This window comes from Pecten maximus, chromosome 17 (assembly GCF_902652985.1).
Source record: "Pecten maximus chromosome 17, xPecMax1.1, whole genome shotgun sequence".
NCBI classification, from domain to species: Eukaryota; Metazoa; Mollusca; class Bivalvia; order Pectinida; family Pectinidae; genus Pecten; species Pecten maximus.
The window spans coordinates 28,206,743-28,233,764 of record NC_047031.1 but is presented as its reverse complement, the minus strand read 5'-3'; the positions used below and the strand labels follow the sequence as shown (position 1 = coordinate 28,233,764).

Genomic DNA, 27,022 nt, shown 5'->3' with positions numbered 1-27,022 from the left:
CAAAAAGTCCCTTCATTATAATGGAGTTAAGCTATGGAACAACTTACCAACTAGTTTAAAAACTGTGACATCACTATTTGTCTTCAAAAAGAACGTTAAAAAACACTTTTTAACAATGTATCTAACAAATTGATTTTTAATTTATTTACATGATCAAACTAGAATATATTGTCAACATTCCACATGCTACTGTCGCTCTAGTATTTTTGTAAATGATTAACAAATAATTGTTAATATGTTTTGATTTTTAATTAGACGTGTTTGTGTGAGTGAGTGAATGTGTGAAGGAAATATTGACAAAAAAGTTACGATGTTTGTATTGCTGTCAAAATGAATGTTTTTGTTTTCTTCATGTTTTATGTGAGGGCCATATGTAAGATTAGTTCTGTACTAAATGTGAAACCCTCGTGAAATAAAGTTTTATTATTATTATTATTATTATTATTATTAAAGCCGCCCTCTGATTCACACACTTTTTCGTTCTTGAATTTCCGATTCTATGCGTCTCAACATTAATGGTTGTATATTCGATATCATCAGATACATAAATGTATGGACTCTTCTGCTGTTTTTATTGTTGGCTCCAAGACTAGGACACGTTATCCAGACGCTTGTATGTATGCTACCTTAACAGACGTATGTCAAACGTTCTATCGACCAAAACAGATATCAAGGGCGTCGCCCATGTATCTATATATATTTAGTGACTTCCTCCCCAGGGAATGATTTTGTGGTTTTCTCTTATGTTTAACGTAAGGAAGTGATTTGAGACATAGCTTTTAGGAGAGTACACACTATCGATTGTAGTGTTTAAAGTTCCTGCTCCGCTACCATCCACTGCAGGCATGGCAGTCTTAACCTGGCAGGGTGTTCTTAGACCTGGCAAAAACGGATAAAATACATTCAGTATTTTAAAGACGAAAACTAATCTAACGTGGACACGAGTTTGTACTATATAGTCGTGTTAGACGGGGCATCTTATTGCTTTTCGGTTTCTATACCCATTATTATCAGGGAACTCCGCGGTATAGGGGAACAGATTGATGGCGCTGATTTGATACTAAGCCCCCTTTTTAACTATATCCGTATATATAGGTATACCCACATATAAACTATCGTTTATAATGTCATCCATTGCATCCATATCGTAATACAGTCATTCTGTACATCCTGGATTATTGACAAATACAATAGCGATATTGAACATACTGTAGCTCAAATATATCACCGCGTGACCTTGGAAGAGTACCGCGCGCAGCAGCCTTTTCTATGAAATCTAGCACAAAGTCATAAGCTCCGTACATACAATACATCTTGTTATACAATTATATACATATTATATAATCATATTTATTATACAATTTATATTCTAGCAAACTCTTTTTACTAGTTTACCCCACAGTTTTCTAAAACTCCATTGTAATCATCGGCGTTATTGGTATGTCACGTGATGTTTGCTTAGCCAATAGAAAATACTGTATTATTTCAATCAAATTACTTATCATAATTTCAAATAGGCAGTCTATCTATTAATAACCGACCGAATTATACATAATTTACTACATTCTGGTTAAGGAGTGTGGCATGCCATCTATTTTTATCTTACATTCATTAAGCTTCCGTCATTCTTGGTTTATCGTTCAGTTCGCGTCGCTCTGGGTTAATTTCACGGTTCAGAGATAATATCAAAATATTGACAGGGTCTCAGCAAACGTCTTCTGCTTTGTTATTTAACCAGATATGGTACACATGGCCTTTCTTTGCTTATCGTAGAAAACTCAATCAGGTTAAATGGCTATACAAAAGACACACGCGGTATGTCTCACTCTTCTATAAAAAATGCAATAAGCTGCACAATGTATCAGTTTCATTCTTCTTGGGATCTCAGTGATGACTTAGGGTCTGGAGTGTTGATACCTAGGCGTGGTTTAGGGCCTGGAGTGTTGATACCTAGGAGTGGTTTAGGGCCTGGAGAGTTGTTACCTAGGAGTGGTTTAGGGCCTGGAGTGTTGATACCTAGGCGTGGTTTAGGGCCTGGAGTGTTGATACCTAGGAGTGGTTTAGAGTCTGGGGTGTTGTTACCTAGGAGTGGTTTAGGGCCTGGAGTGTTGATACCTAGGAGTGGTTTAGGGCCTGGAGTGTTGATACCTAGGAGTGGTTTAGGGCCTGGAGAGTTGATAACTCGGAGTGGTTTATGGCCTGTAGTGTTGATACCAAAGAGTGGTTTAGGGCCTGTAGTGTTGGTACATAGGAGTGGTTTAGGGCCTGGAGTGTTGATACCTAGGAGTGGTTTAGGGCCTGGAGTGTTGATACCTAGGAGTGGTTTAGGGCCTGGAGTGTTGATACCTAGGAGTGGTTTAGGGCCTGGAGTGTTGATACCTAGGAGTGGTTTAGGGCCTGGAGTGTTGATACCTAGGAGTGGTTTAGGGCCTGGAGTGTTGATACCTAGGAGTGGTTTAGGGCCTGGAGTGTTGATACCTAGGAGTGGTTTAGGGCCTGGAGTGTTGGTACCTAGGAGTGGTTTAGGGCCTGGAGTGTTGATACCTAGGAGTGGTTTAGGGCCTGGAGTGTTGATACCTAGGAGTGGTTTAGGGCCTGGAGTGTTGGTACCTAGGAGTGGTTTAGGGCCTGGAGTGTTGATACCTAGGAGTGGTTTAGGGCCTGGAGTGTTGATACCTAGGAGTGGTTTAGGGCCTGGAGTGTTGGTACCTAGGAGAGGTTTAGGGCCTGGATAGTTGGTACCTAGGAGTGGTTTAGGGCCTGGAGTGTTGGTACTTAGGTGGCAGCTCAAAAACGAAAAATAGGACAAAATAAGTGTCAAAAAGAGAAATTAAAACTTCAATGACCATTAGCATCGATTTTAAATCTCGTTTTACATTTAAAAAAAAGCAAAGAAAATAAATATACAAATTGCCTGTATAAATAACTTTGGCAATAAATGGAATAATTTATTGAACTATTCGGATATCCGCACAAACTGATAGAAAGATCATTTACTTAGTAGTTTCAAAATAAGACGAGCACCATATGTGAAAAAGATCACGATTCTATAGAATATATTACTGTATCGGGCAGTGTTTTCGTGTGTAGACCCCAGACATGGCGTGTCAGACCTGGCCAAACGTCTTTATATACAATGGCAGCGTGTCCGACCCAAGTCTACCATGGCCAATATTACTTGTAAAACTACCACTTGGAAAATTGTCATGATTATGTTTGAGAAGGGATAATTCGATATGAAAAGAACCAAACCGTTTGAATTTACTCGCAATGGATGGCTGTCTATGGCTACTGTAGTCATGTTGAATACATTTGTATAACTGTACATGGTTGTCTATGGCTACTGTAGTAGTGTTGAATACATTTGTATAACTGTACATGGTTGTCTATGGCTAAGTGTAGTCGTGTTGAATACATTTGTATATTTACATTTTGGTGGTAAAACCAAGGTATAAACTAAGTAAAAAGATTTGCAGTCTGTGTAATTGTAACTAACGTAAAAAATAATGGCTCTATTAAAAAAAAGCCTATGACTACGTTGTTTTTTTATGTTAATCAAAATATATCACAAAGAAATTTTATACAATATTGTTACACAAATAATAAAAATAATTGAACATGGTGTTTTTTCCGTATTATTTGATGCACTTTTTTGTTTGCCAATCTGCACGTGACAAATGAATTTTGAATAAACAGGCTGTTCCATTTGTCGAACCCCATTGACGAAGCCGCTGAATATTTGCAATTTTAATTTTCAAAGATAGCCAAAAATAATATATCGAGAATGTAAATATAAGCATTAAACTGTCTTTGTTGGTGTCTATGGTCGATATATACCATAGACAATAAAAACGACAGTTTAATCCTTAAATAACTGTACATGGGAGTCTATCCTGGTCATCTTTGCTACTACTGGTGATTTATCCCTTTAATTTACAATTGTTATCTGAAACATTTTATTTGATTTCGTTTTCAAAACTATGAATGTTTAGTACAGTGTTCGAGAAAGAATAAAAAACCAACTTCTAGGTTACTGATATTATGTATAATTTTTTATTGATAAATTAATAACCATTTTTACTCATTTGCCTAGAATACAGGCGTAAGTACTGACGTAACAATTTGTATTATTTAAAGAACCCCCCCCCCTAACACTCTGTTTTATGACACCCCCCTCCTCGCTCACTCCCTCCCTCCCTTCCCCTCCCCTCCTCCTCGGCGACAATCCAAGTCACTAAGGGCAAAACATCACTAAACAAATGCTAAAAAGAAACATATTACACTCTAGTTTATCATAGTAATCACAAAACCATCCATACTCTCCATCACATACGAAATGGTTTAATTCATTATCGCTCTACTGTATCTAACATATCTTTTACAAGGTGGTAACTCCTTATGTCTTACGTCACTAAATAATCTAATGTAAACGACACATTAATTGTTTTCAACCACCTTTGCATCAACAGTGTAATAATTACTATAACCATTCGCAGATACGTTTAATCATCGCGTTGCGGGACGACTGGTTATCCCCAGTTTACAAATGTAGTCATCGTGTAAATTATATAAAGTAAAAAAGGATATGTGGTATGTATTCATAACGTATTTATTATTGATGAACACAACTACTTTAACACAAAATCTTACGAAAATATGAAATTAAAATAAACAAAACATTGAAGGCGTTGGGTTTGGTTTTGTTTAGTATTGTTTAACGTCCTATCAACAGGCATGGATGCGCTTGTACAAAATATATAAACTGATATTCCTGAAGCCTTCTGCTTTGCAAACCGGCATATGAACCAGGTAAAAATCACAATCTTCCCAAATAAAGACTAGGGTTAATCAGAATGACAACTTAACAATGGGAAAGACTGGTGTCCATAAATCGTGTAGGTTCCTCAGTAACCTACATTCCTCAGTTTTTCTATGTCATGACCTAGCATGCAGCCGATAAGAGTAGATTTACATCCTATAATGGACTAAAGCAATAGGGAACTTAATGATCCTAGTGATATTAAAAGGAGTTTGAACGAGCAACTTTGTGATGTAATTAGATCTTAGGAACATTATGTCATTCACGTAAAATAAGAATAATATTAAACGCTCATAAATAATAAATCATATTGATTTTTGCTATGGCAATACTTTGTTTGAAGAATAAACTGCATTAATTATTTCAGGTAATCAAATGGATACGAAACCTTAATCAATTATCACTGTTTATATATATACGTGACGTCAGTCAATTATCACTGTTTATATGCAATCTCAATCAGTGTCTATATATACATCATATATATCCTTAGCATCCTTAGATCTTATCTTAAGGAAGAACGGTCGTAAGCTGAACCCATTAATTAACTTATCAATTTAATGTCGCTATTTTGAGTGACCGGAATTTCTAAATAATTGTGAAAAATAATGCAAAAAAAACCATTGTGTCTGAAAATTGATTCAAATTTCGTATGTGTAACATATTAATATAGTCAGAACTATACGCATCTCCTTTTAATATTGTTCTCAAGATAAGATAAATGTGTTGTGATAAAAGTGTTCTTAGATTTTTCATTGATAGCTGCTATCAACTACCTCGGCATTACCATATTCGTTTGATCTGATTGCCTCGATGAATTAGCATGGTAAAGCCGTTTCCTTTCCGAATAATATCAGTCAAGAAAACGTATCGCACCAATTTATGGTGAGCTGTCTGGCTAAACACTGAAGCCTCCTGGGAGACATTATTTAACAGACAATAGTTTAAAACAAGTCATATTTCCTCAATGGTCATTTTATTTGTTCAAAGGAGGATGTAATGATATAGAGTTTATTACGGATGCACCAGAAGTTCAGCCCTAACGATTGAATGCAAATCCTGAATATTAATTTTAACCTTTCAATGGTGTATTGATATAAGACATTACTCATCGCAGTCATCGGTGTATAACGCTGGATTATTGTACGTAACAAGGACAAACATATCAATCTACATATAATTAAGCATTGAACTGCTTTCAGTTGGAAGTAATGGGCTGATGAATGCCAACTGGACAAAGGCAAATTCAACATGAAGCGCGTAACTTCCAACTGAAAGCAGTTCATTGCTTATATTTACATTTGACAACGATTTTTAAAGACTATATCCAGGAATTTTGCTCCGACGATGAATGAACAAATTATTATCGTCAAAGACGAAACAGCCTTTTCAACAGCCATCTTAAATATTGATAGATAACCCACGACAGCTTAAATACATTTAGTACGGAACTGTGTTGGTCAATTATATTGTTTATCGCCTTAATTATCTTAAGAAAAACATATGCATATAACAAACAACAAACCAACAACATATGTGCAATGTTTGGTGTCGGAAAAGACATCGAGACTCGATGAAGTAAATAAACATCACTACTACTTACGGTTAGCGCTGACACTTCCGACAGATGATCCGGTCAAGTTGGTTTGCTGATTTACGTAAATTAATAGGTTTGAATCCGTTTCCATGGTAATATCCGCCATTAATGAAAGGTGTCCAATGCTGCGTTATATATGCCAACACTCTTGACATAGGGCGTTATAAGCTATCTGTCTGACAAGTGTCTTTAAGATCCGGATTTGTCAGCTAAATCCCAAAACGAGGTCAGAGCAATCACTGCATCACTTTTTCAATTTATAAACGAACATAACTCTTCATATATATGTGCTGTGATATATTTCGAGTCATATCAATTTCAGTTTAAAATTGGATAGTATGATTACAACCTTAGTCATGTTCTTCCCAATTTCTCTTTCCTTCAATTTCAATTAGAAATTTAATAAAAAAGGTCCCTATGAAATCTTACTTCTCGTTCTCACTGAAATTGAATGCATGACATTTGAATTTGATATTGATGTATATGTAATGGTGACACACAGCTTAGAGTTAGTGTAGGGAATCTGCCGAAATCTTAATTTAAAATGTATCAACTTGAGCATTTACCTGAAATATTGCTATCGCAATTGCATGCCATAATGTATGAGCGATCGTCTTCAATGCAAATCTTTACTGAGTATAGAATACTAACAAATCTGTAGAGTAGCTGATATGGTGATTACCTAATAGTCAGTACATATACTTACGTTATTCTAATACTACAATATGTACATTATAGTCAAATTTGACCCTCTATGAATACTCGTCCGAAATATCGAGCTTGTCTAACGTTGTTATTTAATCCACGTAAATGATTTATGACACATAATCCATTCCCCGTTACGTGACCTTTCTACTCCAGCGAAACATCTCTTATGCACAAGATCAAATCACTCGGAAAGGCTACAGTATATCTCCAGATTTTGCCTGGCTATAGTTATTCGTCATCAAAGACCTACCCGCAGTGGAATCCTGGCGTCTGAGTTGAAATCATCAAATAAAAAATGTATTTTGGAGACGTCATATTTAAGGCTCAGTTTGACTCCTTATAGAAGTCAGATCGACCAGCTAGTGGTCGGAGAACTATGTAGAGAAGTAATGTATTGGAAGCGGACTCGCACTGAAGGTTCCGGCTCAAAACGTTAGTATGCATTGGTATTGGCATGTACTAATAGGGTAAACTAGAATCGTACATCTTATTCCGGACCGGATATGCAGATTACTTACATAGTTTTCATAAACAATTATAGTTTCTAGATCTGATATGTTGATGGGAATTCAAATGGAATGGAGATTTAATAACGTTAATGAACACTTTTTGCTTTAAGTCGATACCATCAAGTTGTTTCATGTTATTGCAGACTATTATGGGATATAAACAGAAACAAGTGCTGTATCATATATATCTGTACACTGATCTGTAGTTTTGTCTTGGTAAGTAATGTCTGCTTAGATGTACACTAACGTTTACCGAGGTACACAGGCAAATGACATGTGACAAGGAATGTGGAATTTTGATGGGGATATTGACAAAGGAAAATCACATAGAATATCTAGAAACATTACAGATATCGTAATTTCTCTATATAAGTCAACCAAGTATTCGTCGATTGTTTCACTAGCGCACGTTATGTAGATGCAATATTAACGATTACAACACGGAGGAGTCACCGGTTCTCAGTTTTGATATTGATGTACATTGTGTAAGTCGTACCGGACCAATCGTTTGACAAGTGATTCAACAGTAAGGGATAACTAGATCCTCGGGATGGCCTTACAATGAGCTATTATATATATATGTAAATGAGACAGGGACACACAGATAGACAATGTCGTTGACCCTCAGACTTACGAAGACAATTCCCGTCTATGATGGGTTTGGTCTCACCAAGTATTTTACCCAGGATACTCTTAAATTATACCCAACTAGCTAAAATCGGTCTCGGAATATAAACAAAATACATGATTATAACTAGTATAATATATAAGTATACCCAGTTTAATCTATATTTTTCCGAGCATAATAATATAACTATACACAATATAATCTAAATTATACCCAACTCGCTAAAATCGGTTACGGAATATAAATACTGACTTCGAATATGATGATTATTGTTATTCCTAGTGGTTCGATTACAACCGCTCTTACTCTTATATAAGACCTATTTGAATTTGACCTAGATTTCAATTAGGAGGTATTGTTGATGAAACGAAAGACGCTAACTCTTCCGGAACATAAAGCTCTTAATGCTATTTAGTCCTTGTTTAGTCGGTTTTCAGTTTCAGAATTATACAGTGTAGTTTCGTTATCATGTCAGTTATCTTCGTTTGTTCTGAATTGTTTAATTTCCAAATTTTATATCACCCAGATCGTGTGACACTAAGGTATGGATTCAAATGTTTAAATACAGTTAACACGCATTGTCGAGAAGTCAACATAATCGGGACCACAGAATGGTTACAATAAACGAAAGAAAATCCAAATATATTTGATATAAAACATCGCAATTACATGTTACCTATTTCTTGCATTTTATGTTCAGGTTTCAGCAACAATTTTCCCCTCCTTCCCTCCGTATGTCCACGCTTTCGTTCCCTTGTCATAGGCCATGAACATATGTATCAGTTGTATTCATTATTTGGTGTATTGTTGTAATATCTTAATGAACATTATGCCGTTTCCATCCAAATCTTTAAGTTTTAAAGAAATAGGCAAAACAAAAACAAAAAACAAAAAACAAAAACAAACAAAAACACCAATAGGCCAGCAGACAATTTAAATAGTTCCGTTTAATTCTCCACTCCGTCAATTATATCGACCACTGATGTGGAGGTAGGTTAAGAAAAGCAGGTCAGTGCTCATTGATTAAGAGGGGTCAGTAAGCTTAATCACTGACCACCAAGTAATGTGTGATTTACGGCATCATCAATAAGGTAGAGCCCAGAGCCTATTGGCGAGTGGCGGTCAGTTAATTGAAGCGGCAGACTCAGGTGGTTAGCGAGCTTGCGCCAACTCTCTGGCTCATTAAGAAAACATGGGTTATATGTACAATGTATTATTGTTGACAGGGTTTGTAGACACGTCTGATGTTATCAGTGAGAATAAACCATAACAACAAACACAAAGAACATCCTACACATATGACGTGGACAACCCATAACAACAAACACCCAAAGAACTTCCTACACATATGACGTTGACAACCCATAACAACAAACACCCAAAGAACTCCCGACACATATAACGTGAACTGGTGCACTAAGTATAGACAATTATGAAAATGCTACAAAACGCTTGTACAAATCAGATGTATTAAATATGAAAAAACCGTGTCACAATTCGATGAATATAAGCTTTACATACAGGACACAGCCCAGGGATTGGAATTCGATAGCAGTGTCTACCATCTGCAATCTCAAAGGAATGTACAAAAGGCACAAAAGTAAGATATTAGAATCTTTCAAAACATATTTCAGATACAGTGAAGGCAAATATGAATTAAACTGCAACATGTAGCAATTTCGTCCATATATGAACGCATTATCAAGTACCCTCGGGTGTTTAAAACTTTGGCCGTTATTGAGCAATTAGATGGATATACATGTCAAAATCTGTGGTGGGTGCGTTTTACATTTGTTATTTTGCAATATTGGATTTGAAACAAACATCAAGCACATAATCGCGTGCTAATCTAAACCTTTAAGAAGGAGATCTGCAGAGATTAGTCACTATGATGAAACATGGATCCATAATTTTATCCAAGAGGCCAAACAACAATCTAAACCATGGAAGCACCCTTGCTCTACCCTGCCAAAGAAGGCAAAGACTGTTCCAACAGCTGGGAAGGTTATGGCCTCGGCTTTCTAGGATGTAGATGGTAGAAAGAACATTTTTGAGTACTTCCGTCAATATGAGACTCACAACATATCAATCATACCTCGTATTTTCAATAACGTTTTAACCAAAATATGTTTTTCGGTCACTTTAATTAAATATTCTAAGAATTCTTATTAAACAATAGCATCCGTACTGTACTACTGTATCGAGTTTTGTAAGAAATATGATGTTTTAAAATAGGAAAATACTATCTGATCGAAGAATGATCTTTATTCGAGACTTAATGACTAACTGTGATCAAACGATTAACCCTTATCCTAGACTCATTGGGACACTGTGTCAATATAAAATTATTACGTCTTACTTTATCGGTAATGTTTAACTGTGGCAAGATCCAATAATTTAAACTTACTCTAGACTAAATGACTAACTTTGCCAAGATACAATAATTTAAACTTACTCTAGACTTAATAACTACCTGCTCCAAGATCCAATGATATGAACTTACTCTAGACTAAATGCCTACCTGCTCCAAGATCCAATGATTTGAACTTACTCTAGACTAAATGACTAACTTTGCCAAGATCCAATAATTTAAACTTACTCTAGACTAAATGACTAACTTTGCCAAGATACAATAATTTAAACTTACTCTAGACTTAATAACTACCTGCTACAAGATCCAATGATATGAACTTACTCTAGACTAAATGACTACCTGCTCCAAGATCCAATGATTTCAACTTACTCTAGACTAAATGACTACCTGCTCCAAGATCCAATGCTTTCAACTTACTCTAGACTAAATGACTACCTGCTCCAAGATCCAATGATTTGAACTTACTCTAGACTAAATGACTAACTTTGCCAATATACAATACTTTAAAATTACTATAGGCTAATTGATTAACTGTTCAAAGACCAAATGATTTCAACTAACCTAGACCCAATGAGAAACTGTGCCAAGATTCGAAGATTTTGATGTGACTTTGTTATAATGACGAGTAAAACACATGTGTACAATTTCTCAAGGCACTATTTACAATGTGTTTCTTTTGTATCGGGCTTTCGTATTGGTGAGTTTTATACATTGAGTGTTTTAATTGGCCGTTGACAACAAGAAAGATAACATGTCTTATATTATATTTAACAAGTGAAAATAAACATAAGTGTGACAACTTGTAAAAGCTCATTTTATAAATGTAAACAAATTCAATATCAGGTTCAGTAAACTGGAACCCTTTTGATGCCTTAGGTTTACATACATTATCTTAAATCACGACATCAAAGAATATAGGAATATATACTCTCTTATATGGCGGCACACAATGTCATGGGACTTATCTTACTTATGGCAAATGTATGATATGAAACATGATTTAACCAAAATGAAGACAAGCGATTGAAATATAAATATTCTTCCTTATTAATAAGATATTTATTTTGTGTTTTATAAGTTGTTTACGATTAAGCTGTCTCAATTGTATAAGGCCTGATACCGTAAAGCTATTCTTCTCTAATATATTACAAATCAGAAAAAGGAAAATTTCAATTTCGAAGCGCCGAATATATTATACGCACAAATACGTAATTCCCATCAATATTCACGAATTCTGTTTCCCCAAGGAATACGATTTTAAGGTAGAAATTCAATATGAAATCTCAGAACGAAGCGCAAGATGGCATTTTGCTGTTAAAAGCATTGTTAGCTTCTTTCGTTCGAACAGATGTTAGTTTTCAAACAAAATTATAAGGATTGAAAACAAAATTCACTGAGATGTAAAACCGTCTCATATTTTCAGAGTACAAGACCGAAGCTTAAGGATGATTTTTGACAATGTTTAGGGGCAAAGTATATAAATTAACACTCAATAAACAGCTTTATAAAGCTAACAAAACTCGTTGTTTCTGGTAACGATAGTTTCCCCAGACATATTTCGTCATTTCCAGTCCTTCTCTACGAGAATATCGACTCGCGTTCCAGGATGCCGTGAATAAATTGACAAAAAAACTTTCTGAATATTAATGTGTTCCTTGAAGCTAGACCTCCTCGAACGCGCCTTTTGTTCGGAAGCGTTTGCCTTTATCAATAACCTTACCGAAGGGACATTCTAGTTTTGTCCGCGACCTGCACCCTGTATCCAGAACGACTTGTCCTATTGTTGTCGGACATTTCATTAATCACGGACTTTTGTGGAGCGTCCGTTTGAATCTTGACATCAGATTTCTTTGTTTGTCTCATTCAATGGTTCAATGTACTACCGACCAAAACCCTGCTAACATGTACACAGCTTGTGCTGAATCAGGGAGCCGCCAATTAATCACAACACAATGGAGGTATAGAGGGAGCCACGATCAGACCCGAGTAAACATGTATGTACTTTATCAACTTACAGAACAAAATTACCATGGCAAAACTTAGGTACAAGTCCCCGTTCGAACAAGAATTCTGTCTTGTTAACCGTAATCAGAAACATAGGGTAACACGGGACTAAATATCAACTTACAGAACAAAATTACCATGGTACTGAAACCTAGGTACAAGTCACCGTTCGAACAAGAATTCTGTCTTGTTACTGTAACCAGAAACACCAAATAAAACGGGACTAAATAGCAACTTACAGAACAAAATTACCATGGTCAATGGTGAACAAGAATTCTATTTTGTTAACCGTAACCAGAAACACAGGATAAAACGGGACTAAATACGATTCAACTAATAATGATAATGATGATATACAACATTTATAAAGCGCTACATATTTTGTTCATTTTAAATATATCGCTTCACATTACATAATATAATAATAGATTTTATTCCAAGTGTAACGCAATGTACAAAACATTATATAAACAACATGTCGACACGAGTAGTTAGATGATACTGTGTACTTGACCTCTGGACGAGGTTCCTGTATGAAATGTAACACATAAAGTTAGTGATATTTGATATGTTCATCCCTTGTTTCTTAAATAATGAGTAACTGTTTAATACTATTCTTAAGAGGAGTAGGTGAACTGTTCCTATTACATATAGATCTGTGCGATTTCGAGACAGATATCGACAAACATTTACATTATTAGTCAATAGGGCCAAATGTGGTTGCTGAAGTTGATGTCTTGTTTCCGTCGAACATACAGAAGCCTGATACTTGTTTATAAAATAATTGTCGAGGTGCTCAATTACGCTTGTTTTCTATGAAGGTGCCCGTATTTTCTATTATCTCCCCAATTCAAAACTGAATTTAAAGGTATTTTAAACAGACTACCCCCTTCTGTATTTTTAGCCATATTTTCTATATTACTTAAATCGATATTCTTTGACAGAAGACAAGTTCCTGCAGCGAAAAACTAAAAATAGGATGACGTGATTTTGGTTAAACATCGTGCTGTATTACCCCTGGTATTTATATATGGATATATTGATTTTGATGTTTAACATGCAGTCTTAAACATCATTAATTCTGCGATTCCAATGTGTTTCTTATCTCTAATACCATACATTAACTTCCTACGGAATGAGTGACTTAATGGATTTGATTACTGTGACAATAATAGGTTTATACGAACCCGGTACCAAAGAATAATGCTGCCAGTGACAGACACCATCGTAGTGCCATCAAAATGACACATGGCCACTGTAGTATGACCACATGACCACGGAAGTATGACCACCTGACCAGGGTAGTATGACCGCCTGGCCACGGTAGTATGACCACCTGACCATGGAAGTATGACCGCCTGGCCACGGTAGTATGACCACCTGACCACGGTAGTATGACCACCTGACCAGGGTAGTATGACCGCCTGGCCACGGTAGTATGACCGCCTGGTCACGGTAGTATGACCACCTGGTCACGGTAGTATGACCACCTGACCGCGGTAGTATGACCGCCTGGTCACGGTAATATGACCACCTGGTCACGGTAATATGACCACCTGACCACGGTAGTATGACCACCTGGCCACGGTAATATGACCACCTGGCCAGGGTAGTATGATCGCCTGGCCACGGTAGTATGACCACCTGACCATGAAAGTATGACCGCCTGGCCACGGTAGTATGACCACCTGACCACGGTAGTATGACCACCTGACCAGGGTAGTATGACCGCCTGGCCACGGTAGTATGACCGCCTGGTCACGGTAGTATGACCACCTGGTCACGGTAGTATGACCACCTGACCGCGGTAGTATGACCGCCTGGTCACGGTAATATGACCACCTGGTCACGGTAATATGACCACCTGGTCACGGTAATATGACCACCTGACCACGGTAGTATGACCACCTGGCCACGGTAATATGACCACCTGACCACGGTAGTATGACCACCTGGCCACGGTAGTATGACCACCTGGTCACGGTAGTATGACCACCTGACCACGGTAGTATGACCACCTGACCACGGTAGTATGACCACCTGACCACGGGTAGTAAGTCCACCTGGCCACGGTAGTATGACCACCTGACCACGGAAGTATGACCACCTGACCACGGTAGTATGACCACCTGACCACGGTAGTATGACCACCTTGCCACGGAAGTATGACCATCTGACCACGGTAGTATTGATGTTTAACATGCAGTCTTAAACACCATTAATTCTGCGATTCCAATGTGTTTCTTATCTCTAATACCATACATTAACTTCCTACGGAATGAGTGACTTAATGGATTTGATTACTGTGACAAAAATAGGTTAATACGAACCCGGTACCAATGAATAATGCTGTCAGTGACAGACACCATCGTACTGCCATCACAATGACACATGACCACGGTAGTATGACCACCTGGTCACGGTAATATGACCACCTGGTCACGGTAGCATGACCACCTTGCCACCGTAATATGACCACCTGGTCATGGTAATATGACCACCTAGTCAGGGTAGTATGACCAACTGGTCTTATTCTACAAACAACGGGCTAACCAAACCTAATTGTATGAAGTATTATTGTTACTTTGGTAACTCTAAATCAGTGTTATTACTTCAGATGGGAAACACTTATATTTAAAATCCGACTATTATCTATTCTATTTTGTCAGCAGGTAAACATAGACGTTCCATAAAATTTGAAGTAGTCATCACAAGTGACTCCGATCAGAACTAAACACACAGGATACTGACTAAGTGATCATAGTACCCTACTTGTTAAATATTTATCAATTTATAGATAGTATCGAATCACTCTGTTTCTTTTGGATTCAAACATTCCTTTTCGAGATACATGAAGAAACGAAAGTATGGCGGACGTAACCACAGGCCTACTGCTGTTCAAAGTTTTCCCTGTGAATAGTTATCGACACAGTCTCGATACAAAACAAAGAGAAAAATTCAAGATTGCTATATTACGACTGTAACATCAATTCTAAAAGCGAATCTATTTTGGTGGATAAAGAAACAACAAAGGTAACACAATTATGTATTAAACTAAGTAAATCTTGAAAAGAAACAATTTTAAACGGTATACATGTATTTGACAAATACAGATGTCCTAAGTAAAGTGACGTATTCAATGTACCGGACAAAATACTGTTTATTTTCCGGTGAACTACATGTATTAACGTCACATCAAATATAGTGTAAATGTTGCGCCCTCTGGCGGGAACAGAGTTGGCTATAAACATATCCTCGCGATCGAAGCACAGAGTAATCTGTTTTCGCGTATACTTATTTCTTTGGATTTTAATTTAACAACATGCGTGGCAACACCTTAAATTTTAAACCATAGAAATAATTAATATCCGTACATGGTTTACATTGCAGAAAGTCCTTCTTCCAAGACAAAACGCATCATGAATGGACGTTTTGGTCGATTTACGAAAAATCTAAAATTACCCCCTCTACATAATTTGATGGGACTGTCTCAATGTGATGAATGGAATTGGAGATATCTGTTTAAAATGGCGATGGATCAAATGCAGTCGGATTTCAGAAACAAACCTAATATGTTTGATAAGGATAGCTGGGACCCACTTGTCTTGTATGTTCAAAGCGCCAAAGGGAGTTGATATTTCTATGAGACACCTATCAGTGAGTATCTGTTTTAAACATTTGAGAGACCTTGATGGTTCTAACAAAAATGTGCCAGGGGCTACTCAGCGTATTAGTGATACAGATGAAAACTAAAGCGCATCTAGATTTCAGACGATGATTACCCCAGTTGTCGACAGGTCTTTCCGGGAATCAGATTTCGACGCAGACGAATCGAATTCGATGAATGTGTCGTTTTTTTCATCAAAGAGATTGTTTGGCTATTTCAACAGTCAGCACACGCCTTTTATGCAATGCACATGTATGTCTACTCTATAATAACTAGTTTTGTTTTGACGGGTGGACAGCTTTACAGAAGATAAACGTCAATGAAAAAGACAAATTCAAAACACAGACTATTGATAATCTCAAGGACTAAACTATCACTTGTGACACTACTCTATATGTGTTACGTCACAGGACTAAATATTTCGCTGTTATCCTCCTCGTCTGTGGCTGCATTTCGATCGAACACAACTCTTAAGATTACATAGATGTATACGTAATGTAATCAATACACATATTATACATATTTGCTAGATATTCATTTTCGAGCTATCTTTAATGACCAGGAAAATAACGAAATATATCTCCCATGAGTATCAACATCTATACAGTTTAACTACTTAAAGTTATATTTCTGCGGTCATGTGATACTGTAACTACCATTGAGGATGATAATTATATCATTGTTGACATAGAAAACAACATGCAGACACATGTTTGAAATATAAATATATATATAACATAATAACACAATTGACGCAAAAAGACAACATTATGACCTGACCGGGCCTCGAACTCACGATCTACGGCACCAAATCGCCCAGCCAGAAATACCCACAGCTTATATCACTGCACCACATCGGCGTTCTTAAAAAAGAACGTTTCAATGGCGCAGTGATGGTCGGCCCGATACCCTGACATGATCATTGTGGAAGTCGTCTATTAGATGATATGAATACCTGGATCGCAATGTATTTATATAAATGGATGCGAATTGTACACATATTACAAATATTCATCGGGTACAACTACGACAGGAAATATATAAATCTTACATGAATAATTGACCAGATACATACAATGTAAGCATATATAGGGAATATAGCAAGGTGAGCATGCGAGTTAAAAAATATAGAAAACAAATATCACTTACCTTGATAATCAAAGATGAGCATGAAAAAGTAAAAACGTAGTTATAATATAGAAAAATCTTATAGAAAAAGAATACACCCAAAGGGCGTCATTTTCACATCATTTGTAGAATAAATAAAAACTTTTCTGATTAAATCGATGACTGATATGGATGATGTTAGCATGCTCGAAAATATGCTCATTCTGTTGTGTTGGTTTCTATAGTTAAGCCGTTTGCGACTGCTATAACAATTGTTATATGATATGAGTAGTCAATCCTGTCATATGTGACTTTTCAATGGTGGCAATAAAAAGTGGTCTCTAATCAATGTCTATAGTATTAGTATAGTAAACAACACTGGGACATGTTTGACTGTAATTGGGTCAATTTTAAAACGAAGAATGACATATATAGCCATGATTCTGTCGAGGGATACCGATTATGCTTCAATGGAAGATTTATCTTCACAGCTTGATGATTTTATCGTATATCCAATCAATTGTGTGTGAATCGGACAGAAAAAAAATCCTTCGGGAATGGAACAGATGTTCAGGAACTACGCTTTTTCGGAATTCCCACGCTTTTTCGGAATTCCCACGCTTTTTTCTTCTAGTGTGGAGAGTTCCTTGTTTCTAGGTATCATTATGTCACCTCACACATCCAACGTATCCAATATTTGTCTCTATCTGAACCTGGAGGGTTCATGCATTATTGAGAGTAATATGCCACCATGCATTTATTAAAGGTGCGATGCTGTCTAAATGTGAAAGGCAGAAACCAGTAAACAGTGGTTCAACACCTAGATAATTTACTTTATTAGCATCGGGAATATTAGCCATAGAACATCGCAGCTTTCAAAGCTGATTGTGGTATCAGGGACTAATGAAGTTGTGCATTGGCCTTACAATCAAACTCTTACACTCTCGTTGAGATATCCCTGTTCACGAGACAGACCCATGATTATTTTTAACATCCTTCATAAAATCATATTAAAATTTAAGGTGTTGTGAAACCTATTAATGGCGTCATCATCAATGTCCCATGGAATGAGCGCATAATTTGATGACGTTATCAATTTGCGACATGATTACGCTACATAAAAATGATGACGTTACGATATTGGGAGTAGCGTCATAGAGCATGTCTTTTGTCTTTCCCTACCCTAGATATCGGTGTATCCCGTCTATAGCAACAACGTGATAAGACTGTTAAATGTGAGACTATTTGTTGTTGACTAACAACATGAACCTTTCTAAGGCAAAAGGTAGCAACATTCATTACATTAACGTAATGTTACCTCCCATCTTGGTACCAAAGTAATGACGCATGTACATGTATGTAAAGCTTTAATTACCACTGAAAAGCGTAATTTAAAATCACGTCCCTACGATTAGTGAAAAAAAGATATTTTACAGAGTCCAGTTGTTCAAAAGTCTAGTAATACTAACTTGATACAATTTTATGAAACTCTATAGCGCTATTTAGTCTCTTCCTACCTGTTTATATCAGAGAATGCACACCCACAGTTTTTAAATAAAAGAAAAATGAAATGAACAACCAAGTGATTAAACCAATCATCTTTTGGACAACTCGGCCGAGGTCAGAATCTAGCTCTAATTAGTTCACAATATAACTCAACTCTGGATTTTGTGTCACGAGACACCACGATGGCATGCAATTATTTAATTTTCTGGCATCGAAATTACCTCTGTTATCAATGTGAAGATCTGATGTACGTATCACACACAATCCAGTGATCATTTATCACTTCGCCATTCGTCTTTACATTAAACAATGTTAAGACGTGCAGCAGCGAAACCAAATAGTGTTAAGGATGGTTGGGTGGTACAGTTGAAACACACTTGCCTTTCACCTAGGCGGTCGAGGTTCGAATGTCCAATCGGATGTTAAAATGTATGGGGTCACCTGCCCGACCCTGTGGGGTTTCCCCGGGTACTCCGGTTTTCTCCCACAGTACGACCCCTCGCGCGCTTCTATCCGGGCCAACAAGTGTGATTAATATAAATTGATATAACTTGTTTCGAAATTGTTGTAAAATAAATAAAGTTTAGATTTTCAAATAGTGGAATAGTACAGAGCCGTTGAGCAGCTAAGAAGGAAACGTAGGCCAGCTGTTACCTTCAGAATGATCCTCAGTATAAGCGATTCAGCATGTGCCTATGTAGAATAAGTTTTTTCCCTACATGTAGGGCGTGAGAATTGCATGTAGAATAATTTTTTTCCTACATGTAAGGCTCAATAATCATATATAGAGTTAGCTAGTTTTTCTACATGTAAAGCGTGAGAATCGCGTTCAAATAGAGAGATTAGGACGACCGCGACCTATATAGTGAAATAGAATACCGTATTGGGAGTAAATGGATGTTTTTTGGGTAAATTGATATCTTATCTACCTATATATGTTAGGTAGGTGTTAAGTCAAGCCTGATTTATTTTTATCTGCACCAAAAACTAAGCGAAACAAAACGATGTTGGAGAATTCCAAGTGTTCGTATAGTAGAGAGCTGTGGCCTAACATCAGACATGATGTCAGGGCCAGGAGAAACTCGGGTTGAAATCTGTACTGCTCTCTTGTTAGCGTTTATAGTTGATAGTGAGGACGTGTACGGCCGTTATCTCTGTAATGTTACCGGTGGAGTGGCATACTGCCGTCTCCAGGTGTCATTACGGTATGATAAAACTATAATCGCGTCTTTTAGATGTATAATGTGTTATTACGATATAAACTAATATGAATACTACATATAGACATGGAGTAGTTAAATTCCACATTATAACATATAAAGGCGGTTCATGTTATAGAACTTGCTGTATGAGACAAATTGCATATATTATTATAAAGTCTATCAGTGTAGTCTTAATCAAAGGTAATTCCGAAACAGAAATATGTCTCGAAAGAACAAACAAAATCATCGCAATACGTTTTAGCCATGCTTTAAATGTGGCTTGCTGATCAAATTAATTTACTTTCTACACGATACGGGTTCATTGCTCTTTTTCCAATCCCAGTTAAAATTTTCATTACATTTAAAAATTGGAGACACGAAACAATCAGTTCAATTACTTGTCCGGGCGGCCTCTTAAGAGAAATCTCGATTCGACCTTCAGATGTGATGATGTCATACGAAATTTCATTAGATTCGTGTTCATTTCAGTAATTGTGGGTCAAGGACATTTGAGTACAAGCGTAATAATGATATCTAAGTGTCACCAAGATAATCAGTGTAGATTACTACCCGCTCACTACAAGCGCTCAAATGAATCAGATCGCTGCGCCAGCGCAATAATTACCTTCAATGCAGTTTGCTTCTGTATTGTTATCTGATTGTTAAAATGTAGCACATATATCTCGATACGCTGTTACACATAAAACCAGGGAAAGGAAAATGTGATTTGATGTTAAACATTTCACATATGTAATGACTGCCGTCAATACAAATGAATAAAAACAATAGATTTATTTTCGATCTTTTTTTTAACTTACCCTACTACTCAAGTTAAAGTATACATATCTTATGTTACATTTCTAATTAAGTTTTATGTTATTTCGTTTTATGCCCATGTTTTCCCCTTGAACAATGATCACCTTTTTGTAGGACAAGTATTTTTAATCTTTAAACAGACACAGAATTACTCCGATTTCCTAGATAGACAAATGTGTTAAATTTATTCTACCCATAGCAGAAGCCATGTACTGTTTTTCTCTTCCAGGTTGCAAATATACAAACATTCCAACTGAAGTTCTATTTTCGACTTGTTCGTTCATTTTTTTTTTCTTTATGTAAACGTTGTCTACAATATCTGGTTGTAACGTTTTAGTTTTATCGCAATTTTTCAAACAGTACTCCGAATTTGTAGATAGAAAACTAATGGATCTTTTTACGAACAGCTTTTTTTTTTTTTTTTTTTAGCAAGGAACGCTTTTCAACTATGCATGCCATATGCATGTTAGCTCATTACGAGTGACAATTTGACTTCAGTGGATCAATGGACAGATGTCTTCATGTTCTACACAGGGAACTAGTTTAGTTACACAACATTAGTGATACGTATGGTCACTTGAACAATGGTTTTAAGATATAAACTTGTCAAATATTCAAACAAAGTGTCTTATGTCCTACAATCGACTAGGATGTTAGTCACCAGTATTACAGTACCATGTATGGTATTCCGTGTGTAAGTAAAACTAAAATAGATTTCTTCCTAATTTGTAACACAGATAAGCACCAATTATGATGAACAGTTGGCATAGATTGTTTTGTTAGTATTTTTTTTTACCTGTGCAGCGTACATGTATATGTTTATGGTTTTATTTTGTTGCAAATGACGATTTGGCTAGACAAATATGTTCTGAGGCTACTTACCCCATGGATTACTACAGCAACTAGACATTACGGATACAAGACCTCAATAAAGTATATGTTTAACTGCAAAGAAAAGTCAGTTAAACATATCTGTTGACGTATTCGTTGTACACTAAGCACGTTTAGTTTATTTGTGTCGATCGGGACGCATTCGGTAAATGTACATGGGTAAATCTGATATTATTATATTTAGCTTGGAATTGTCCTGTTTGGTGACTGATTGCATTCTATGTTAATTACTGATATGTCTAATGGATGGTGGTAAATCTTGTTTCGTAGTTGACGCTGTGAAAGGTTCGCCATAGTATGTGTGATAGCAGTTGGTTGATAGGACATCCTTCGTCAAGTGCAGTCATTATCAAAGAACCAGTCTTTAATTATCTATACAAAACAAGTGATAATCTGAATTTCTTTGTGGCTCATTACGTTCTTAAAATACAAACTTAATGCTCCGTGGTGAGGATTCGTTTAAGAAGCGGTAAGATAATGACGAAATCAGTATTGCATGGTAAAGTCATCATTTTCGCAAGTCAAGCAAACGTGTAACGGCATCTGAGCTGTGTCGATACGATGATTGCATATTTATGAAAAAGGGATTTCGTTTCAAATCAATAATAGCGACCCACTGATAACCCTGGTTCTGTATTCGGTCACATGTTCAGTGTTCTACGTAAGCATGACGTAATTATTGAGCAAGCTTGTAATGACCAGGATCAGTTTCATTCACGTATTAATTTCGGAAATTTTCGAAAGTTTTGTGAAATTACTGTAGATAGGATAGATATTTTTGTTTGGTTTTAATTTGTACAGTGACGCATCTTTTTTTGTAAGAAATGATTAAACATAACTGCATCATTCAGCTGTTTACTCTTTTTAAGAATCCTCAGTAATGTTTCGGAGACACCATTTAGATGTTTCCTCCTCTAAGACTCATCAGTGATGTTAGGAACATCGAGGACTCCTCGGAGATGGTTGGGATATCATAGAGATATTTGTCTCTTCCGGGACTCGTTAGTGATGTTTGGGGTATCATAGAGATATCTGTTTCTTCCAAGACTCCTAAGTAATGTTAGGGATATCATACAGATGTTTGTCTCGACTCCTAAGTGATGTTTGGTATATCATACAGATGTTTGTCTCGACTCCTAAGTGATGTTTGGTATATCATACAGATGTTTGTCTCGACTCCTAAGTGATGTTTGGTATATCATACAGATGTTTGTCTCGACTCCTAAGTGATGTTTGGTATATCAGACAGATGTTTGTCTCGACTCCTAAGTGATGTTTGGTATATCATACATATGTTTGTCTCGACTCCTAAGTGATGTTTGGGATATCATACAGATGTTTGTCTCGACTCCTAAGTGATGTTTGGTATATCATACATATGTTTGTCCAGGACCCGTTAGTGATTTTTGGGATATTATACAGATATTTGTGTCTTCCGGGACTCGTTAGTGATGTTTGGGATATCAGACAGATGTTTGTCTCGACTCCTAAGTGATGTTTGGTATATCATACATATGTTTGTCCAGGACCCGTTAGTGATTTTTGGGATATTATACAGATATTTGTGTCTTCCGGGACTCGTTAGTGATGTTTGGGATATCAGACAGATGTTTGTCTCGACTCCTAAGTGATGTTTGGTATATCATACATATGTTTGTCCAGGACCCGTTAGTGATTTTTGGGATATCATACAGATATTTGTGTCTTCCGGGACTCGTTAGTGATGTTTGGGATATCAGACAGATGTTTGTCTCGACTCCTAAGTGATGTTTGGTATATCATACATATGTTTGTCCACGACCCGTTAGTGATGTTCGGGATATCAGACAGATGTTTGTCTCGACTCCTAAGTGATGTTTGGTATATCATACATATGTTTGTCCAGGACCCGTTAGTGATGATTGGGATATCATACAGATATTTGTGTCTTCCGTAACTCGTTAGTGATGTTTGGGATATCAGACAGATGTTTGTCTCGACTCCTAAGTGATGTTTGGTATATCATACATATGTTTGTCCAGGACCCGTTAGTGATGATTGGGATATCATACAGATATTTGTGTCTTCCGTAACTCGTTAGTGATGTTTGGGATATCAGACAGATGTTTGTCTCGACTCCTAAGTGATGTTTGGTATATCATACATATGTTTGTCCAGGACCCGTTAGTGATGTTTGGGATATCATACAGATATTTGTGTCTTCCGTAACTCGTTAGTGATGTTTGGGATATCAGACAGATGTTTGTCTCGACTCCTAAGTGATGTTTGGTATATCATACATATGTTTGTCCAGGACCCGTTAGTGATGATTGGGATATCATACAGATATTTGTGTCTTCCGTAACTCGTTAGTGATGTTTGGGATATCAGACAGATGTTTGTCTCGACTCCTAAGTGATGTTTGGTATATCATACATATGTTTGTCAAGGACCCGTAAGGGATTTTTGGGATATCATAAAGATATTTGTGTCTTCCGGGACTCGTTAGTGATGTTTGGGATATCAGACAGATGTTTGTCTCGACTCCTAAGTGATGTTTGGTATATCATACTTATGTTTGTCCACGACCCGTTAGTGATGTTTGGGATATCAGACAGACATGTGTCTCTTCCAGAACTCCTAAGTGATGTTTCGAAGACATCATACAGATGACAGCTGGTTCCTTCCTTTTACAGAGTATATTACACACCTTTCGTCCATCTAGGATTAGCCAATGATGCGAGGAACCAAAAGTGTGGAATTGGAGAAAAAAATCAAGTGAAATCAAATATAAAGAAAAAGAATTGTAAATGAACCGCAGAATGCCCTTTAAAACAATCAAAAATGAATTGGTTACGTCATCCAATTGACTTCGATGAAATATTTCAAATAAACAGAGTAACAGATTGGTTTCCAATTTTAAAATCAGACTAAAATGTATTTCCTGAAAACCAAGGATCTCTCTCCTAGCGCCTCTCTGAGAAGCAATATGACTGTAAGATACGATCTCTCGTGCTTAGGATGCCGTCATAAGCCAACAGTGTGGCTTGAAGGCAGGATATTGGAACATTAGGATGTTCCCGCCAGGAATAAGGAATCGTCTGCTTCCACTCTTCCGGTCGGTTGCATCACGCATGCCTCGCATTCGTTCTAGCTTAAGATGGAAAGGAAGAAAGGCAAACGGATTTGGAACTCTTCTTAGGGTATTGATTTTATATCTCAGACGGTTTTCTTTTATTTGAACTTGCTCTCGACCAAGTAAATACTTTTTTTCACGAAGTTATTTATTTAACAAAGATGGCAGAGGTTTATCGAGGCGCCTCACTGTGTAAAGTTAATTAATATCGTGGACACATTTCGTTCCCCATCGGAGAACAAAGTCGTGGTACAATATCAGCTTACATTCTCTATATGTTCTATGAAAAAAATCTTCGAAGAAGAATTATGATCGATAGATGAATCTATATTGAGTACGATTTGGCCGGATATAATATTTGTATAACTTCTTTATCTAAAGATAATATCATAAAAAAAATATATTGCAGGTCATATGGCTCCTTAATTAAATATCCCTTAATTTCCTTTCCTTGCTACCGATTTATTTGCCTGAGGTTTGGTTTATTTGGTTAATTTCCTTTTAACAGTCAGGGCCATTCAAGGACGTGCAAGGTTTTGGAGGTGGAGGAAAGCCGGAGTACCGGGAGAAAAACAACACCGGCCTACGGTCAGTACCTGACAACTGCCCCACGTAGGTTTCGAACTCGCAACCCAGAGGTGGAGGGCTAGTGATAAAGTGTCGGGACACCTTAACTACAAAGCGCATGGTGTATCGATGGATGGTTTAGGGACATTTTAAATGAGTCTGGTGGTTTATCATTGTTTAATAAGCATACAATATAATGTGGTGAATGTAAAGTTTTGTTAAATAAAAGATCATTTGTTGAATGTTAACATGTGATTAATAAGTTTATAAAACATTTTTGAGGATATACATTTGTGTTAAATAAGTTTACGATATCATTTGTTGAATCTAATGTATTTGTTAAAAGCTGGAATTTCGAAATTTGGTTGGATTTGTTTAACGTCCTCCCTTGAGTGCGAAATGCATGTGTGGTGATTGTGTGTGTGTGTGTTTTGAGAGGCTGCATTATGTTACTCTTTTTCTCCATGTGAAAGTGCGGAAATGACTTTATAGTGCTACCTCACTGAAGCATATTGGACACACGAGAAGACATCCCACGTTATACTGACAACGGGCGAACCAGTCGTCCTACTCTCAAAAATGGTGACCGTTTAGCAGAATTAACAACGATCGTTTTATCGACTCTGGTATGTCTCGGCCAGGGGACAGAAGCTTTTACGATCATGCAATGGGGCAGCAGGTACAATATTTACGCCCGATCTGCAGGGAAAGTGTATGTTTTGCGATCCTAATATGGAATATATATGTAGGCTATGGAACAGGATAACTGAAATTGTGCTATATTTGGTTTAAACAGTATTTATTTGTTCAAAATGATAATAAGGCAATACATAAACAGTGAATAACAGAGAATTCGGAAAGAAGTACTTAGGTCAACCAGGTTTATGAAAAGTGCATTTTCGGCGGCTCAACAAATCACTTCCTCTAAAGGACATAATTTCCCAATTTCAGCACATAAAAACCTTATAGTCCCCGAAAAGTTAATATTTCATCAATCTAGAATAATTTTCTAATAAAAAAAAAAGAAAAGAAAAAAAATGAAAAAAAAAAAAAAAAAAAAAAAAAAGCATTATACATAACAACACTCTCCTTGTATCCCTTTTCAGATTAAAAGACATTGGCAATTTAACAATTACAGTGATATACATTAGAAATCTTACATTTTATGTATATATGGGCGATGTATACTATTGTTTTTGATATACAGTGTATACAAAAGAAGTTAAGACGGGCATGTTTGTTAAATTATTATATCCACGACAAGTAGTCAACAGAGAGGATACTGTTTCTGTGAGCCGGCGTTACACCCGACACCATGAACCTAACTGTAGTACACCTTCAGTCTGCGTCTCGCCACCTTAACAGAGCAGCAGGCAGGTCCAGCCGTTTACTTGCAGACACTAAATCTACAGACTTTTTCCCTAGGGGCACCTCAGTTACAATCAGAGCAATTCTCTGCTGACATTTCTGACCCCTGTTTTTCTTGGATGACTGACAATTGACGGTTGCCAT

General features: G+C 36.7%; 1 protein-coding gene across 1 annotated transcript; it reads right to left on the bottom strand.

Annotated features, from left to right (window-relative positions):
* Nucleotides 1-1,867: 1,867 nt before the first annotated feature.
* LOC117315280 (formin-2-like) lies at nt 1,868-27,022 on the bottom strand. Its single transcript, XM_033869428.1, has 2 exons — nt 26,868-27,022; nt 1,868-2,786 (listed from the first exon to the last, which is right to left on the bottom strand). The coding sequence occupies exons 1-2, from the start codon at nt 27,020-27,022 to the stop codon at nt 1,868-1,870; spliced, it is 1,074 nt and encodes a 357-aa protein (XP_033725319.1).

Bases quoted from the DNA above. Each gene is read 5' to 3' on its own strand.
- LOC117315280 (XM_033869428.1), bottom strand. From the start codon at position 27,022: ATGGCAACCGTCAATTGTCAGTCATCCAAGAAAAACAGGGGTCAGAAA. The intron at 2,787-26,867 runs GTGGCGAGACGC...TTCGTTTTTGAG, and splicing joins CTGCCTGCTGCTCTGTTAAG to CTGCCACCTAAGTACCAACA.